At 48.3% G+C, this 19,248-nt stretch overlaps 1 protein-coding gene and 1 long non-coding RNA gene across 4 annotated transcripts in view; one reads left to right on the forward strand and one right to left on the reverse strand.

Moving 5' to 3' along the window:
- The window catches only part of LOC118990642 (uncharacterized), a 58,804-nt gene that overhangs the window by 12,450 nt on the left and 27,106 nt on the right, over positions 1-19,248 (forward strand). The window lies entirely within an intron of this gene.
- AGL (amylo-alpha-1,6-glucosidase and 4-alpha-glucanotransferase) overlaps positions 1-19,248 on the reverse strand; it is a 45,985-nt gene that overhangs the window by 5,346 nt on the left and 21,391 nt on the right. For all 3 annotated transcript variants that reach the window (XM_037051344.1, XM_037051343.1, XM_037051345.1), the window contains exons 13-31: positions 17,627-17,750; positions 16,881-17,044; positions 16,148-16,249; positions 15,880-16,035; positions 15,631-15,781; positions 13,977-14,101; positions 13,774-13,886; positions 13,528-13,662; positions 12,386-12,516; positions 11,421-11,557; positions 11,035-11,168; positions 10,036-10,211; positions 7,637-7,739; positions 6,226-6,451; positions 5,310-5,421; positions 4,592-4,727; positions 3,579-3,691; positions 2,561-2,772; positions 1,508-1,605 (exon numbers count right to left, since the gene is read on the reverse strand). In XM_037051344.1, coding sequence (XP_036907239.1) covers positions 1,508-1,605; positions 2,561-2,772; positions 3,579-3,691; positions 4,592-4,727; positions 5,310-5,421; positions 6,226-6,451; positions 7,637-7,739; positions 10,036-10,211; positions 11,035-11,168; positions 11,421-11,557; positions 12,386-12,516; positions 13,528-13,662; positions 13,774-13,886; positions 13,977-14,101; positions 15,631-15,781; positions 15,880-16,035; positions 16,148-16,249; positions 16,881-17,044; positions 17,627-17,750 — 2,648 coding nt within the window. The remainder of the gene's footprint in view (positions 1-1,507; positions 1,606-2,560; positions 2,773-3,578; positions 3,692-4,591; positions 4,728-5,309; positions 5,422-6,225; positions 6,452-7,636; positions 7,740-10,035; positions 10,212-11,034; positions 11,169-11,420; positions 11,558-12,385; positions 12,517-13,527; positions 13,663-13,773; positions 13,887-13,976; positions 14,102-15,630; positions 15,782-15,879; positions 16,036-16,147; positions 16,250-16,880; positions 17,045-17,626; positions 17,751-19,248) is intronic.

The raw sequence follows: 19,248 nt of genomic DNA on the forward strand, positions 1-19,248 counted from the left end.
TCCCTGCTGGGAACTGGCCTGCAGCCCAGGCATGTGCCCTGACTGGGAATCGAACCGCAATCGCGTGGTTCACAGGCCCGCGCTCAATCCACTGAGCTACACCAGCCAGGGCTGAATAAGTGATTTTTAAAGGTAAGTTTCTTAACAATTAAGTATTGAAAAGTTACTTTGAACGTTCTCCACGAAATTCTTTTAAAATTAATTAAAATGGGGACATGATCAGATTACAAATATCGAGTAAACACACACACAAGATTTATGCACAGTTATAAACCAAACAGTTATGAACTTATTGTAACAGATAACACAAGAGAGTTATCTTTCCTTGGTTTAATGCAATTACTGCTTTTTTTCTTTTAGTGAGAGAGACAGTACTGGCCATATGAGCTACTATAACGGTGGGTTTTAGTTTTGACCAGTGGTTCTTAATGCCTCTGCCAATGTGGAGAATGGCTCAGCAGGCAGATAAGTCTACAGACAGAAAACTTCACATCTTGAGACTGAAATGAGTGTGCAGTAAAGCAGGAAAAATCTACGAAGAGGAGGCTACAATAGAATGGGGGCTCTCTCACATACTGACAGAGAGAGCAAATCGATGATGGATATCAAACTTAAAAACAGTTGGAGAAAAACAGGGAATAAAAACTCAAAAAATAAAAGTTGGAAAAGAAAAATATAAAATAGGACAGACATATATAATCATAATATGAAAACAAAATTATTTATTGGTTTAAATTAAAATACTGGTGTGACTGACGGCCTAGAAAGGGTGGAAAGGGGCTGGGTGGGGGGTGGGGATGGGGTTAAATCCTCATCTGTCCTCACGAGGAGTAAATAAATCATGTCTAAATATTTTTAAAAATTAAAAAACAGCTGCATACACATATTTTATTATTTATTGGTTTAAATTAAAATACTGGTGTGACTGACGGCCCAGAAAGGGTGGAAGGGGCTGGGCAGGGGGTGGGGATGAGGTTAAATCCTCATCTGTCCTCACAAGGAGTAAATAAATCATGTCTAAATATTTTTAAAAATTAAAAAACAGCTGCATACACATATTTTATAACATTAAAGGAACTGGTAGCAGCAACGACATAGAAAATAAAGACTGTCTCTAAGGAGACAATGTGTCTATTTCTCCCGTGTCCACAGCAACCACTTTCAGAGTCTGAGAACTCAGACGTTAGAAAATATTCATGTCATACTAGTTTTATAAACTTAAAAACACTCTCTTACTGATTACTGAATACAGGACAAGACAAAGGCATTTTGAACAGCGACACTGCGTGGAGATAGAAAAGGTGTTTTGGAAAACTCAGTTTGAATGCAATTGTAGGGATTTTACTGACAAGCAGAACAACTGTAGATAACGCAATACAGTAGCAACAACATCCTTAATACTTACAGTCCGGCTGCGTCCGGACCCCAGTTTCTGTGCCAAGGTTAAATGTAATTATGTATGAAGTATAAGGCGAACTACATTCTTAGTGCCTCTGTCGTCACTTACTCGGGATCCAGGGTTTTCATGCCAAGGGGACCCAGCAGCTTCTTCTCCGCCATCTGCAATGCCTTCCACGCTTTCTCTGCCGTGAAGAGCTCGGGGGCCTGCAGGGTATCACAAACCGACGCACAGATCCTGTAAGACTGCTGAGCGATTCGTTTCCACTCACAGTGGGACACAGACCAGTGACAAACTTGGAAAGGAAGGGAAGCTATTTTCAACTACAGCGCGGGCGGGAATTTGAGTGTGGACACCAAGCAGCTCTAATCTGAAGAGGCTGGCTTGGAGGCAGCGTTCTGGCCCTTGGACACGGGGGATGCTGTTCGAAGCAAGGATGTCCTTCCAAGACACCTGCCGGCTCTGAAAGGAAGGCGGCACAGCTGCCGTGAAGGCAGAACACATGGCAGCCTTCTGCAGGGGACTCACAGTCGGGTCCTGTGAGTTTATCTGCTGCCCATCTGTGCTTCTGGGGTCAGAAGGAAGCACAGGGGACCTGCCCTCGGGCAGCACGTGACGAGGGCAGCGCACCGATGACTGAGGGCCTGCGCTCAGTTCAAGGGTCACATGGAATCACAGGCACGCTGCCGAAGGGAAGCCACCTCCCCGTGCCTCTGCGTCTTCCTCCTGTCCTCACGGACAGTGCCGCGCTCGGCACTCCCGTTGGTGAAGCGGAGACAGCGAGGCGGGCCCAGAAGAACACACACCGTGCCGTCCCCACTTCACTGCCCCGGGAGTTTATTTTAGTCTAAGGACAGAAAATCGGGAGGGTCTGAAGTTCTCGGCTTGACAGAACCTTGCACGAACCTCATCATTTTTTCTGTGCTATCACGGGACACGCACCTCATTGGCCACCGTCTGTCATTGTCTATATTTTCATACTGAAGGTGACAGGTGAAGGGTGAAACCCACAAGGCTGCATTCATTAGAAAAGAGTGTACAAACCAGCTCGTAGACAGTATACTTTTCACCAGCTCAGTGAATCTGAAAACAGATGGGAGCAAAGCAGGACGTCCACCCTACCACGACGCGTTTGAGGTCTGAGAACAGGAAGTCACTCACGACTGCCATTGCAATGGCGAAGTTGGGACGCAGCTGGTAGTCACACCAGGGGCTGGACGCCCCGTGGCTGTCTTTGTATATGCCGCGCTTGTGGACCAGGTCGGGGTTCTTCTCGTTCGCGTCGGACGGGTCTTCGGACACGTAGAACAGCCTCTCGAAGTTGTCTTGTATTTTTCTGTCCCACTCATCGTAGGAGACTGTCACCACCCTTCCTGAAATACGGTAAAAGGCTGGCAGTTAGAAGCATTCAATGACACTCACACGCGCAGTCACAGGTACAGTGCCATTTCAGTCAGCTGCCCACTTTCCCAAAGTGTCGGGGCCTTTCGAAGGGGACTAGCCAGAAGTTAAAAATTGTCTTTCACACTGTGACCACGAAAGGATTAGACTGTCACAAAGGGTCCCTGATTGGTGTTGGTTGGGTCACTCTTAGATGTTTGACGGGGACCTTTACTGAGCACTCGAGATGGGGTCGAACTGAGATGCGTCAGCCTGCAGAACATACGCTGATCCCAAAGACTTAGGGACCCCCCCCCAAGAACGTAGACTAGATCGCGAATAACAGCTGATTCTATGTCAAAAGAACACTTAAGGCAGACTGAGGTCATACAACTTATCACCGTTAATTCTACCCATTTCTTTTTACTTTTTGAATGTGGGTGATGTAAAATGATGTATGTGGCTAAAGTTAGATTTCTATTAGAACGTGTCTAGAAAAAAGATGTAAATATCTCACAGTCGTTCAGAAAAACCCACTTGCTCACAGTCGCCTGTGATAAGTGTGATTAGGCTGTAAAACAATGCTTTTCACATCTCAAAGTCGCTATAAATAATGAATAACCAGAAGGTGAATAACCAGGTTCATTACAATTTTCATACTAACCGATGAAGTTTTTCTTTCCTCTCAACCCTAAGGGTTTCCTAGGATAAGTTCACTGGGTGAAATGATGGCTACATCAGTTAAGAATAGAGACAAGACATTCAGGGTTTCTTTGTGAATAAAGTGAATATAGCTTACCGTGTCTCTTTACTGTGACTTCACGATAAGGGAAGATATTTTTTCTGGACAATTCCAGCAACCAGCGAACGGCAGATTTACTCAGGCCCACGATTTCCACAGCAGATCCATCCCTAAAATTAAAAATAAACTTTATTCTGGAGTTCATTAGGCACTAAAGAGCATTGCATAAACACTTTTGATGAACTATATAACCAACGTCTTACAAAAATAGCAGTGTATAAAAACTCCCACCCCACAGAAAGGTGTGGGAGAGCTATCTGGAAGCAGGAAGGAGTAAGGAATCAGAATATTGATATTAAGGCCCGGAGAAAAGACGGCAAACAGGGACGGGGGACCGGAGAAGCCAGGGAGGGCGGACAAAGGAATCTGACAGCTCGCTTTAAGGGAAACAAAAGGGATGGACAAGAGATCATGATACAGCAAAGTAATCAGGTTTTTAAAAGAATTCGCAGAGCATGGGGCAACAGCTACTATTAGGTAATCTGGTTAACAGTTCTGCCCAAAGATAAAATTTAGGGCAAGAAAATAGTTCCTCGGACCTGATACTGTATTCAGTATTTGAAATCATAAAAAGAAAGGATGGGATAAAAGATAAAAAAAGTTAGGGGGACTAAAGGTTCAGAAAGCAAAAGGGTCCCAGGAAGGAGGGTGTAGCCGGTGGTTTTCTGTGTTTCCAAAAGAGGGGCACGGCAACACACTACAGGGCGGCGCTGCAGGTTACAACTGTCCAAACCAGGGGTAGTGGGTCCCAAATGGAGGTGCCCGTGGGGAATCCACCCCGAGGACTTCCGGAGAGATCAGACGCTTCACCTGATGACTTAGACCCAGAGGACTGTGACAGTGTACCTGGGGGAGGCGGGAGGGGTGTGGGGGAGGGTTTGGAGGGGGAGAGAGAGAGAGGGAGAGCCCCACTGGTGTGATGTGAAGACTCCACGGTTAACCGAATAAAGACCCCCCAAGTCTGGTGTTAGGAGGGCGTCATTAGACAAGCGCTGTGGGGGCAACCGTGCCTCGGGGTGGCGGGGATGCCTCGGTTTCTGGCCCTGTCACTCTCGCCCATTTTGTCCATCCACGTGCCACAGTTAAAGCGGTTTCCTCCGTAAACAAATCCTGTTTCTTCGTCCACTCCAGCGGTTATATTAAAACCTGAAAAAGCCGAACGAGACATTCGTACACGTTAAGAGGACAGTGACAAACCAGGACGATGACCCTGGAGAGCGAGCTGGTGCGACCTTCGAAGCTGAAGTGTGCCTGTCCCACCGCCTGGCGTCCTCATGTGCAGACTCACGCTGAAGGGAAGCCCCCCTGCCCCCATGCACAGGCAGACACACAGGGGTGTCGCCACCCCACCGCGCGGGAGCCAGACACACCCGACCCCCGACCGGGGAGTGGCTACCCCACGCCTTTCCGTACAGCGGAAAACACTGCACAGTGCTGAGCGTGAACGGACCGATTCCTAGGAATCAAAGTCGACAGGTCCCCGAAACAAAATGATTGAGCGAGCAAGCTGCAAAAGGATACCTTTTCTCTAAAAGTTTGAAATGTGGAAAATGCAAATATATACAGTCGCGTAGGTGTGTGTGGCTGCCTCTTATATGATTACATAAGGCAAAATCTAAAAAAGCAGAGAATTATACACAGTATGCATGCATTGTATGACAATAGTAATGGCCAGTTTCGAGGTTTAACGTCCCCCCCCCCCCCCGTGAGCCCGGGGAGGGGCCGCACCTTCGTCCTTCATGTGGCGGTCTATCTGCGGGCCGGCGTTCCTCTCCCGGAACTGGATGCCCTGCACGTGCCTTTGCATGACCTCCTGGATCACCTCGAACAGCGGCTGGTCCTGTGGGAGGCGGAACAGAGCTCCCCAAGTCAGCACCTGCATCGTCCTTCCTGCCCGCCCCCCCCCCCGCCCCCCACAGGACGTTTCCAGTCTGCCGAAAACGTCTCTTTTCCTTTGGAGGGGGCAGGGGGCCAGGCGGGGCAGGCGAAGGCGGCACTCCCACGCCCCAGCCGATGCCCTTGACTTCGGCACGTGGACGTTTAACACACTGGGATCTGACTACTCAGGTCTGTCCCTGAGATACTTTGGAGTTTTGCCGACCCATGAACACGAATCTCGGGAGCTTGGATAGTTTCCGTGAGAGTGAACGGTCCCAATGACCAAGGAATCCAGCTTCCTCTATGGAAAGATACACTCTGGCCTCGCTGGACCGGTCGTCAAGGCTCTGCACCGCCCGGCCGGCCCACCCGCCGCCCCCTGCTGCCTTGCAGGTGTCCTGCACTGCCCGCAACTTCCTCATCTCTGCCGAGGTCCTGCTCAGCTTGTCAGGTTCCGTCTAGGTGACATTTTAGTTCCTTTCTAGTGCCCTCCCTGTGACCCACCCAGCAGACCACCTCTCTCCCTCCTGCCAGGCCACATGCCCTGCTTTGAGTGGTGACCGTGTGGCCTACACGATCGTCCCCCACCATGTGGCAAGCCCCTGGGGAAGGAGCAAGTCTTAAGTCTTACCCCCCAGGCCCCCGCACAGTCCCAGGAGGTACTACACCAGCAGCAACACCCTCATAGTTCTTAGGGATACTGTTTTTATGTCAGAAGCCAAGTCCGTTTTCAGGAAAAGAAATTACTGTGAGAAACGACTTTTACCACGGTGCCGGCGGACAAAGGGGCAGAGTCGTCTGTGGGGTACATTCTGGACACGGGGCAGTGGAGAATGTCCACGCCGCTGGGGACCATGTGGCAGTAATCCTGAATGCACTGCAGCCACCACCACACGGCGTCCCTGCAGTTGTATCTGGCGTAGGTCCCCTCCCCCAGGAGGTTGGGGATGAGCCCGTGTCTCAGGGTGCCAGCGAACGCGAGGATGATATTCCTGGAATGACAGAACTGGGTGGGTCGCTTGACATGAAAACAGTCACCTAAGAAACTGAAGACAAAAAGGTCACGCTGGGTGGCCATCATTTCGGACGCGTCTTCCTTGCTGGCCTTACTCCTCCGTGTTTTCATGTAGAACAGGGCTGCTCCGCAGGATAAACCCTGAGTGCAGAGCCAGAAACCTTGCCCGTAGCCCTGGCTTCTCCAGCACTCTGGGGAGCCTACCTCTCGGGGACAGCTGGTCATCTCCAGGGTCAGATGGGATTTTCAAGGTCCCTCACAGCTACAGATTCTACTTTTGGAATCCTCGGTATTTCAAAATCTAAGTAACTAAAACATGCCCTCGGTTACTTGAAACAGCGTTACCAAGAGTAACACCAACGTGTAAGAAGATAAATGGTGAAAGCTGACTTTGAAAACCATGATCAATTTTCAAAAACTGGTAAAAGATGCTTTACCTTTTCAAGTGTCAGACGGCCTGGCATGCTAAAAGAGGCTTGAAACTAAGAAATCGGGGACAGCTTTAAATTCTCCTGTCACCATCTGCGTGCCTTGGAAAGTCACTTAAAACGTTAGGCCCCAGTGCTTTCTGGTGAAACCATTTAGAAAGTTGCTAAAGCCTGTGTCTCAGGTTCATGCCCATCTCTTCAATAACAGTCCAACAGGGAACTTATTTCCCAGTGTGGGCAGTGATGTGTCCAGGTACTTAGTAAGAGCTCAGCAGTTCTCCACCCGGAGTGATGTCCTACCCTTGAGAGGTGACCACAGAGGCCTCCGTCCGTGGACACGTGTGGCAGACACAGCCATGTGTGGCCACCAAAGGGGCCCTCCTGCATGTGCTGACCCGCCTTCCTGCGGGTTGTGGCCACGTAATTGCCTTCGAAGGCAGAACATACATGGGACTGGGGCATGTTAAGTGCATGGATGTGATTATACCTTTTGTAGTTTTACTGACATAAATCAGCACGTCTGAAAATAATCTGACCTGTCATGTAAGGGACTAGCACTTACTAACTTCAAACATTTTCACTCCTTTGAAATCCCACAAACACAGAAAAAGTAAAATAAAATAAAAAACACCTCGAGGAAACATGCCGCCCGAGCGTCAAACAGAAGGAGACGAGGGGGTCTGAGGACAGTGAGAAACGCAGGCACAACCTGCAAACATCCAGAGCTCGCCTACCTGGCCTCCGCGTAGCGGCCCGGAATGAGCAGCAGACCTCGGAGCGCGATGAACGTGTCCCTTCCCCAGCAGCGGAAAATGCCAGAAGAAAAATGAGGCAAGCCTAACAGGAAGCACAGCAGAGCCACGTGTGAACCGACCTCATCTCGTCTGTTCATGGACACCACCACCCAGTCTCCTCGGCAGGAAAACGAGATCCGAGACCACAGGACCTCATCCGTCCGGTGGAGGGCGCACCCCCGAAAACCGAGACTGGTGCGTACTGCCTCGTGATAAAGACTTCTCTTCTGGATGAAATAAAGGACTGACTACACGAGGTAAACGGTGAAAGCGGGACTAAGATAAAAGAGAATGCTGGCACATCCTAAGCGCATTCCCACTTGAAGCTTCTGCCCTTGCGCCTTCACCTTGGAGACGGGGCCTTGTCCTTTGTTTAGACAGGTCAGGACTCAAGGTGACATCGGGCCTGTCTGGCACACATGGCCTCTCAATGGCCGCCGACTTCACTGGTGACACACATGTAAGTCTCTGCCACACACGCTCCCTGCGGCTTTCAGCCACTTAGCACCTTGACTGAAGTGTTAGTATAGACAGAGCAAGGGTGCGTTTGAGCGGGGGTGACCCAAAACACAGGCTGTCCATCTTCGTTAGAGTCAAAGCTGTGAAACCTCCAGCTCTGACCTGTGGAAAGGTTGGCATGAACTTTTGGCCTGTAAGAGGCCAGGAGTATAGCCCTGGCTGGTGTGGCTCAGTGGATTGAGCGCTGGCCTGCGAACCAAAGGGTTGCTGGTTCGATTCCCAGTCAGGGCATATGCCTGGGTTGAGGGCCAGGTCCCCAGTAGAGGGCATGGGAGAGGCAACCACACAGGATGTTTCTCTCCCTCTCTTTCTCCCTCCCTTCCCCTCTGTGTAAAATAAATAAATATAATCTTTAAAAAATATATTGGGAAACAAAAAGAGTATTGGAATCAGAGATCACATGGCTTCTGAGGGGTTTTGACTTTGTCGGTTATGACAAAAGTTAGGGTGACAATTTTCTTCATTACTGTCACTGTTCCTGGCCTTGGTGTCCATTTTCAAATGAACCCCCAAAACCCACCTGCAAATCTGAGTGTGGTCCTGTGTTTTGTTCGTATGGATCATACGAAAGACTCCCTCGGGAGGAGAGAAGCAGATATTAGAACTTTATTTACATTTATCAACTTACATCTTTGACGTTTCTGTCTCTGTTCTATACTGTGTCTGCTATGGACGTCTATCGGGTATGACGTACCGGTATGCCATTCATGACATCAGTACGTCTATTTTGGGAGTGCTTATAAACCGCGGTGTGTAATTACAAGAAACTGCTGCGGTCACCACTGTTTTATGTAACAGGCTTCTAACCGGTAGGCTTCAAAACCCAGCTCTGCGTAGGAATTTTTTTTCACAACAGCCTGTTTAGTTTCACGAGCACCTGCTGGATTCACAGGGGACGGGGACGTTCTCAGAGGAGATGGGACAGTCGGGTGAAAACCACAGACACAATTCTATAATGAAAACTGTCAGACGGTTCATGCGATCCCTGTAAGCGGGAAGCTGATTTCTTTTGAGTGGCTGGGCCCCCCACAGGTCTTTTTCCTTGGTCTGAGCAGATGCAGATTTAAGGGTAAATGGAGACCACCACCCAGAGATCACACTGTTTGGTATTTTTCAGGGTAGTTCGGAAAGTTCTGAACTTCCATGGCCTCCAGGGTTAAGTACTTTCTAGAAAGAGCTCGCAGTGTGTTAAGGAGGAAAGAAAACCCGTCCTTCAGCCTCCTCCGCTCACTCAGGGCCACTACGTGGTTCCGGTTTGGACGCTCCTCGCAGGAACGAACGCCGACAAGCACAGTTCAAGCGTTTGGTTGGGACTGGGCACCTGAGAGAAGCTTCTTTGACATGGGTTTTGTGTTCTGTAACCTGCACCGGGCGTTTACGGGATCTCCCAGTTATTGCAAGGCTGGGTTAATTTTTAAAAATTGGGAAAGAAGTGTCATACAATGGAATAAGGGGAGTGAAACAAACCTGACTGAAAAATACAGCATGAGAAGAGTTGAAAAAACCCCCAGAAACTTGTGGAAGAAAAGGATTAACCAGCCAGAATTAAAAAGTGCACATAAACAGTAACATAAAATCTTGGGTAACATCATGAGGGTTCTTTCCCCACTTTTTAATTTAATGTATTGGGGTGACATCGGTTAATATAATTATGTGAGAAGTGTCTGGTGCACAGTGCTATAATGCCTCATTTGTATAGTGTCCTGTGTGTCCGCCACCCCAGGTGATTGTGAGTTTTTGAGAACAATCACCATTTCCCCATAACTCTCCCTCCAGGACAATGCCGACCCACACACCCTCCCCTCGTACGCGTCCCTTACCCGCTGCCAGGGACACACAGCACTGCTCCTTTTCCTTTGTGACCTCGTTGAGCCGGGAGGGCACGTCCCTCAGGGCCGGCGAGAGGCGTGGCAGGGAGGGGAACTTGCCCACGCCGCACATCTGCACCGAGCCCAGGGCCAGGTGTTTCACGAAGGTGGAGCCGTCCTGAACAAAGCTGCAACACCGTGGCAGAGTTCAAAGTGTTATTTGTAGACAGATACTGTATGACGTTTTTATTTAAATTACTGTGCTACAGACACCTGAGGTCCCCCCCAGCAGATTTTTCCGTGTGGGACACAGCCCTGGTGTTGGAGGGACACAGCGGGTCCCTGTGGTCTGCCTGGCATGGCGGCCACAATTCTCCACCCACTGAGCCAAAGATTTTAGCAGGGTCATTTTATTCGGTTTCTTTCCTTCACATGATCTCTCTGTGCAAATGTGCGGCCATGGTGACATCAGCTGACACTTTTAGTTTCGTTAGGGGTTAAAACCACTCTCACTTCACGTGAGACACCGGTGGGGCTGAAGTTCCACCCTTCCCCAAACAGGGCCCAGATGACCCGCGGCGCCTTGCACGGTGCACTCGGTCTGCGGTGTCATTTTGGGGCCATTCATCACTGACGGCAAGTTGCATTCGCAATAACAGCAGACTATTTTCCTCTTAATAAAAAGTTGGAAAAATAACTTCATACGTATGTTCTAAAATAGTGTATTCACTGACTCGTTGAGTCGTCGAGTCAGTGAATACATAGAAATGAATCGTGTAAAACAACTAAACTTTCCGCCGACCTGCTTCTTTAGCTTTAGGGAGCCGGCTCTAATGTCTGCGTTTTCACCTGTTCCCCACGGGAGAAGGCTGAGAAACCTGCCACGCGCCCCCAAGTGCTTCAGCTCCGAGAGTCCCTGGTGCTCTGCGCTTCTCGGCACAGAAGACCAAACTGACCGACCCCCGCGTGGGTTCGACACGCGTGTGCTCATCCGCCCAGGTGTGGCGGTACCTGGACATCTGCTTCCAGGCGGCGTCCAGAAGGGTGGTGTAGGCACCGATCAGCACCGCGTCGAAGTAACAGGGGATGAGATACCGCGGGATCTGCTTCAGGTAGAAGAACATGGCCTGCAGCCATTTGCCAACCTGGGGGAAAATAACTTAAAAAGTTAATCTGGTGGGTTCCCAGGCGGCGTGTGTCGTGAAGGGTAAATCCGAACATGCAACTCTATGAACCGGTGACCTACCAACCTGGTACCCACTCACTAGAGCTGGGAGAGGGTGGAAGAGGAGGGACAGCGTCTCGGGTCAGCACACGATGCAAGTGTCAGAGGGGCCGTAGTGACAAAATTCTGGCTGTGCCCGGGTTCGGGTGGACCGCCCCCCAGCTCTACCCACCTCGGCGATGGCCCCCGAGCGGGCGATGAGCCGGCTGCTGACGTAGTCGATCATCCAATCTCCGGATCTCAGGTTGTCACAAAAGGGGTGCCCCAGGTCGTTCTTCGGTCTTATCTCCGCCAGCACAGACATCAGCCCTGAAAGTGCACAGACACACCGCATGCTGCGGCCGGCCGAGGCGACATGCGCCCCAGCCTGCGCTGCCGTTAGTGTCTAGAAATCTGGGGTGAACGCGGCTGCACGGCCCACGGTGGCTCTTCGAGTGGTGACACAGGCCTGAGCTACCCTATGAGGACACGCGGGGGGCGGGGGGCCACCGTCACAGAGCTAGGCAGAGCTTCCCAAGGGTCCTGCCTTCTCTGACCGGTCTTGTCCTTCTTGGATTTTACGCTGTACTATTGGAAGCGAGCAGGCATGGTGTCTGCCCTACAGTGGGCGCCTGGGGAAGGAGACGGATGCCTGTGTGTGTCTTTCTGGGGTGCAAAGTGGTGGGTTCATTAATACTCAGGCAAGATCGAGGGGACTCACGGAACGGGTTTCAGAGAGAGCAAGAGCATCTGTGGGGGCAAGAGTAAAGCCCACGTTGGAAACAGCGTTGCAGCAGAACAAGAGCCACCGGAACCAAATTAAGTGCCCAAGGGAGGTATTTGGGCGCATCTTTAAATAAAACTCAAAGAGAACCATCAGAACTCCTGCGCACACACAGCGTGTTCTGTTATCTCAGTGAATTCCCTCGTGTGATCCTCAGCAAGGCCTACACACTAGACAGTGTTGTTCACTCCGTGTGGGGGTAGCAACGGGGGCAGGAAGGAGTTCTGCCCCAGGGGTTGGAAGATGGACAGGCAGCCGCACCATGAACCTTGGGTTCAATTCGAACCCAAGCAGTCCAGCCTCTTAGGTTTATTTAAAAGACCCCGAATAACACGGAAAAACCCAAAAGCTTGACCACGCTTATACGTGCTGACCTTGAAGTCCGGCGTACTTGAGAGATGACCAGTTGGGCACGCTGTAACACCCTCCCCCGTCCTCTCGCTCCTCGGACTCACATCGGTAAAGCACCTGGTTCAGCTCGGCCAGAGTCAACCTGGAGGCGATCCTGAGAAGGGAGAAGTGAGGAGAGCTGGTTAAACGCACTGACACCCTGACGCTCCACTTGCTGTCAACGAAAATTAAGAGGAAAATCTGAATCATAACCGTAAAATGTCTTAGCGATGTGGGTTTTGGGAACTCATCACTATCATACACGTTATGAACAACAGACATCATAAAAAAAAGAATAAACTTATTTTTAAATTGAATTTTTTGGAGTGACATTGGTTAATAACATTATACAGGTTTCAGGGGCACGATTCTATAATACACCGTCTGTGTGTTGTACTGTGTGTTCACCACTCCAGATCACGTATCCGTCTATGTCCATCACCATCTACCTACCTTTCTAAGCTCTTTATATGCACCTTCCTACTTACTCCTTCCAAAATTTAAGAGGTAGGCACTCCAGGAAGCCCATTTCCCAGATGGAGGAACTGAGGTACAATATATCTGAGTATCTCACCTAAAATCATACTAACAGTGGTGAAGCCGCAGTGGTGCCCAGCTCCCAGTTTCAAAGGTACACCCCTTCCACATGTGGTGCCGCCCGGTAGGGGACTAGCAGGGGTTTGTGCAGAGGTGAACACACATGCAGGTGTGCAACAGGGGATACCTGGATGTGATCTAGACATCCGAAACCGGAGACCGACGAGATGAATCATGGTGTAGCTGTATCAAGCATGCTACGTGGGCAGTTTTTAAAAATGATCTGGTAAGGAGTATGAGCTATGCAGCTTGGCCTCAAATACTTCAGAAAGTTCAGAAAAAGTGTGTGTGTATAGAAAGGTGCGTGCACGTATGCATGCGTGTATCTACGTATAGGGAGAGCGTGTGTGCAAACACACACAAATGAGAAGGCGCTTGGGAAACAGGGAACAGTTGGCGGTGCTGAGACACTGGGCCTTGGGCCACCCTTCCAGGGACAAGGATACGGGGACCCTTGACACCGCTGAGCCAGGCTGGGGCCGCGCACCGGCCAGCACAGTGGCCACCTCCACAGAACAGAGGCACTTACGAAGCGAAGGGGGTTTTCAACACGGGGTCTGCGTTGTCCACCACGAGGCTCCCGGACTTGAAGTGAGGGCTGAACTGTGTCAGGTGGTTCCGAAGGATTCCAACGGCAACTTGCGCATGTGGGTCGAGACTGACCCTGAGAGCACGTTAGTGAACACTGGTTAGTTCTGAAGAGGAGTTTAAAACTAGTAGGATAGGCGAACTATTTGAAACACGAGCAAAGTCAGGGGTTCGAACTCCGCCTTACCTGAAGACAATAACACTTCCTGGAGATAAGTCTTCAAATTCTATTTCTTGAATATATTCATTGGGTCCCTTCGTGGTAATTCCAGCTTGTTTAACAATTTTACTCTGGTGAAGCTTGAAAAAAGGTTACATAAAACTGTTCAATGAATCATTCCAATGTCCGTAAAATGTTCAACATAGTAGGAAGAGAAGAATACCAAATACCTGAATGTGCTCCCTAATTTCTACTGTGATATTAGGCATTCCGTTGATTGAATTCTCATCCTTCTTATAAGGTTTTGTATTTCTTTCAATAGTTTTAGCTTCAAGAACTACTTCTTCGATTTTGCCTAGGAATATACAAAAAATTTAACAAAATTTCATTTTAAGCCATCTGAAATTAGGAATTGCTAAAGGGGGTTTAAATTATGTAATTGAAAGTTCAAGGTGAAAAGGCAGTTAATTAAGAAAAATGAAAGAGAGTCTAAAAGTAGACGATTCTACCCATGATGCATTTTCACACAATACTGTTGTTTTCAAAATCCTAAATTATTAACAAAGCTGTATTTAAAAAGGAGATCTTATCAAGTATGATTTGGTAATAATTACTCACTCCCCTGGCCACCCCTCCTTCCCCTTCAGAGGTCATGAAGGTTCATGACCTCAAGACATGCTGGGTCATGTTCATTGACCCTGGGCATTTTTACTAAATATGTGTTTCCCTAAACAACATATATTGTTTTCCATATTTCCTGGTTTTTTCAAAGTGGATTCCAATTATATGTATCTTTCTGCAACTTGCTTTCTATAGGAAAACACTGTATTTTTTAGATTTGTTTACTTTGCGACATTAGCTTATTTACTTCCAATACCAAATAGTGTTTGGTATGAATATACCAAAAGGCATTCATGCTATTAACATTGTCACTAATATTAATTTTTCTCTTTTGTAACTATATATTTGTGCACGAGCAACGATCAGACAAGATGATCACTGAATATACATTTGTGAGCAGCTAAAAGAACTAATGAACACTTAACCTACAATGATCCAAGCTGATGATTTTTAAGAACTGGAGTTACACCTATTTAGCAGGTAGCACTCTGTGTATACCGTGAAGGTTCTTATGGGCCACTGTACCCAATCAGCAGCCTCGGACAGTTGCTTTATGCACAGAAACACGGTACACTGTGATACATGCAAGAAAGGAAGTGAAATACATCTGGGAAAAAACCAAGCAACAGGAAGAACACACCTCAGGAACACATTTTATAATCAAGTATAAAGGGAATGCCGTGGAGAGATTACAATTGCTATATGTTTGGAGCAGAGAGGGGTTGCCGAGTCCTTAGAGAAGGGTTCTCAAGGCAGGTGCAACGTAGCCCTCGCAAGATGTAAAGGATTCAAATACAGGTGGAAGCGAGACACTTGGGGAGCAGTGAAAATAGCTGTTTGGCTGAAATGGTGGGGTGATAAGGCCAGGCAGGAAGATAAGGATGGGTTGTGATGAGCCTTAAATGTTAAACGACTTTCATATCGGTTTATATATGTATGTAGTGCATACACATACATACAAATACACACACACATGAATACACATATATGTTTTCCTGGGTAGAGAAGAAATACATGTTCACTTTAAACAAATCGGGAAATAAGGAAATGCATTAAGAAGAAAACGAAACTATTTCAAAACTTAAAAACTTAATATTTGAGAATAGGATTTGTTTCACACAGTAAAAATATAAGTTGCCAAAATTTCTAATTCTTTTCCTGTGTTATGACATATGCTATAAAACAGCAACCTCATATAACACAGTACGACTTACTGTGACACCACAAGGTAGTCACAAGGGTGTTTTTGGGGTGCGTTATTACCAGGGATGCACATCTGTGGCACCTCCTTGCTGTAGAAGGAAGTCTTCGGGTTCCTGAAAGCGGTCCTAGACACGGCCACCACCGACTGATGGCTGTTAGGAGAGTGCCTGGTCACGGCCACTATGTCCTCATCCACCTGGTCCACGTACACCTGAGGGGCAGGAAGGCCAGCGGTCAGTGCTCCTGCTGCCGAGACTTGCTCAGTTTCAGAGCCGGGGACACAGGGGCGTAGAAGGGGTGGTTTCTTGCCTGAGTGAAGCCGCCAGCCCCCAGCTCCTGGTGGAGTCTGTTGACGGCACGCCTGGCTGCGATGATTCCGCTCTGGAGACTGACGGACCCGGGGTCTGATGGGGAGGCCCCGGGGCTCCACTTGGTGTAGAACCGCTCTTCGGACACCACTGAAATCTGAGCAAAGCGGAAACTTGGAAAATGCTCACGCTTTCACCGCAATGGCTACTCCCGGTCCAATGCTCCATGCGGGGGGCCACGTGTACCCCCAGGCCCAGCAGGGACGCACCTGGTGGGGCACTAGTTCGTCGTAGCCTCTGGTGCTCCCGCTGGCGCAGCACGCCATGGAGACGACGGCGGAGCTCGGGAGGGCGTCGTAGGCCGATCGGTGCTGGAGAACAAAGGCACGAACGAACAAGCCCCAAGTTAATTTCCCTCCGACGCAAAGTGCCATCCTACAGCATCGCGAGGCGACAGGACAATTCCGGAAACACGCCGCACAAGCTGCGTGGCTCTGCTTCACATACGCACAGGGGAACACCGCTCCGCCACGAGGAAAGATGAAGCGCCGCCATTTGCGACAGCGTGGATGGACCTCAAGGATGTTATGCTGAGCAAAAGAAGCCAGCCAACCAAAGCTGAGAACCGTCGCTCACGGTGGGACTTAAAACTGGAACTGGGAGATACAGACAGCAGCGAGGGGGTCACTAGAGGGCAGGGGGTGGGGGAGAGGGCAGGGTAAAGGGGGCCACGTACATGGTCCGACCTTGGGTTTGTTGGTGCGTATCATGTACCATGGAGCTGTAGACATGAAACCCACGATCCCATCAACCAGTGTCACCCCAACAAATTTAATTAAAAAATCAAGTAACAAGGTATTCCAAATACCACATACCACAGTCACTCACAATCCAACACCCTACTTTGAAGTATGTGGATATAGTTGCCACTGAATATCAGAGAACTAAGTATCAAAATGTTCAGCAAAATAAGGAAACGCAGGGAACTGACTGGCCACTCACCACAATAGGACACTCGTTGTCATGGGTGATGTCCATGAACAGGGCGTGGGCGATGGCCGGCACCAGGGGCCTCAAGCAGGGCTGCACGAAGGACCCCACGGGCTCGCCCCCGTACCGGTAAACCAGTCTCCCCTCCTCGTGGCTGTTATGCGCGCTCATTGCCTCTGCAAAGCATGATGGGACCGTTTAATCTTCGTTGTTACTGTCCAAGAGAGGTCAGATTTCCTACATGACTGACTTTCAGAAAAGGGCCACACAAAGGTCATCCAAAGTAAAGCTGCTTTAGACAGTCACACAGATGTCCACGAGCTTAAGGGACAAAACAGCCTACTCTGTAATTTAACTGGGAAAACGGCTCTCGTAGGTAAACTGAAAGTTGTGCTGTTTATTAGGATGTGGTTAGATGAAAATCTATGGGAAAATAATCTAGAGATTATATTGTATTCCCAGGTAGCTGAGATAAAAATAGATTTATGTGTTTTTAACAACAACAAATGGCTTTGTTCATGAGTCATCAACTCATCCCACTGTCTTTCCATTTAAAATGAAGTATTTTACCCCACAGTGGAAACTTCTGCTAGGAGAAACAGGCTGGGTTATATTAGGAAATTTCATGTGAAATGTTTAAAAGAACTTGAACTGTGTTGAAAATTATTAAGCGTTATACACAGAGCTATGAGATGCCTTTTAGTGCACTTAAACGACAGCTGGAGTTTCAGCTGGGACAGACACTTCCAAGGGCCCACCTCTTATCAAGGAGCTGATGCCCAGCCGCGTCACGAAGATGTTGTCCAGGTCTTCGCTTCCGGTGAACAGTTCCGCCACCACGTAGAGATTGGGCTGCAGTTTCCGCGCGGCGTCCAACATGTACTGTAGAAACCGCAGTCAGCCGTGTGACAGGAAGAGGACAAGAAGATGGGAGGGAAGCAGAGGAGGCAAGACTAGGCATGGGTTCGACAGGAAAACACCACGTAGTGAGACCAGCGGAAATCCAAGAAGAATTTCCAAATGAGTTTAATTGGGCATAAGTAAAACACACACACACACACAGACCAACACACACAAGAAACAAGAGAATTTATAGAGAGAACGGAAGAGTTAAAAGGGAGATTGGATTTTGCAAAGACAATAAGGACACAAGCGGGAAAAGAGAGAAAAAGAACAGCGTTGGTGCTGTGTTAGAAGCGTGAACCACGGCAGCGTGGTTCTGCCAGGCCCCCCCCACCCCCACCCCCGTTCCCCGTGCGTTCGTCTTGGTGTCTCTGACTCCCAGGCAGCAGCAGTAGCGTAACTGCTGCTGATAAAGTGCCTGCCAGTGGGTCATGTAGACGTCGCAGACACCAGACTGAGCCGACGGGGCAGCTGTTCCCACGGGTGACGGTAAACTCTCAACCAGAAATCAGACTGGTTCCAAAATGTTTAACCTAACGCTTGCACAAAGGTGGATGAGAGAGTTGAAATTCTATCGGCTAACAAGTAGGATCCCAGAGAGTTTAGTGATTAAAAATTAAGCAAATTAAGTTTTAATATTCTGTTTGGCCATAATGTTATGACCATCTTACAAGCATGGTTTTTTTGTTTTTGTTTTTTGCTGTTGCTGAAGGTACAAGAAAAAATAAAACGGCTGTTTTGGGGGAGCTAAACAATGTCCCACCACCTTAATGGTCACTAAATACCTCCAAATCAAATCAACTTTGCATCACAGGACTGAGAATACATACGTTGTTACTGTTTGAAAATGATAGAAATAGGCGTTTTCAGATAAGCACACACTTCCAAAGAATGCAGAGCTGGCTGGGGGAAGTGGTGCAGCTCTGGAAATGGGGAGGAGCCTCGGGGCCCTCGCAAAGCTGCGTCAGGCAGGTGGGGGAGACAATAGGCGGGGGAGAGAGTGTGGACGTGGCCTTGCTAAGTCAAGTCACGGGGAAAAGACCGGAGAGGAGCAGGCAAGCTTTATGTTCACACTCACGTTTTTATAAATCATGACTAAAAAACTGAATGGAGGACGCTAAAACTTCAATATGCTACAGTGTCAGTGTTTAAATAATCGCTATACATTAATAAGCTCTTCAACTTCATGTGGCTACCAATGTATTGAAGGCAACCTAAAAATAACAAGACTATTAATATTTATAATTTATAAATATTATATTATATTAGAATTATATTAAATCAATGTAACTTTGATTAATACAATTAACATTATTAAGTTATTATATTAAAATCAATATAACAAAATTAAATATCTTAAAACATGATTTTAGTGATATATATTAATTTTTATTGTTGTTGTAAGGTTCCAATTAATACTGTGAATCCTTTTAAATTATTAGTATTAAATATTAACACTATTTTAATGATATATGGC

This window comes from Sturnira hondurensis, unplaced genomic scaffold, assembly GCF_014824575.4.
Source record: "Sturnira hondurensis isolate 20B ecotype Veracruz unplaced genomic scaffold, ASM1482457v3 Scaffold0007217, whole genome shotgun sequence".
NCBI lineage: Eukaryota > Metazoa > Chordata > Mammalia > Chiroptera > Phyllostomidae > Sturnira > Sturnira hondurensis.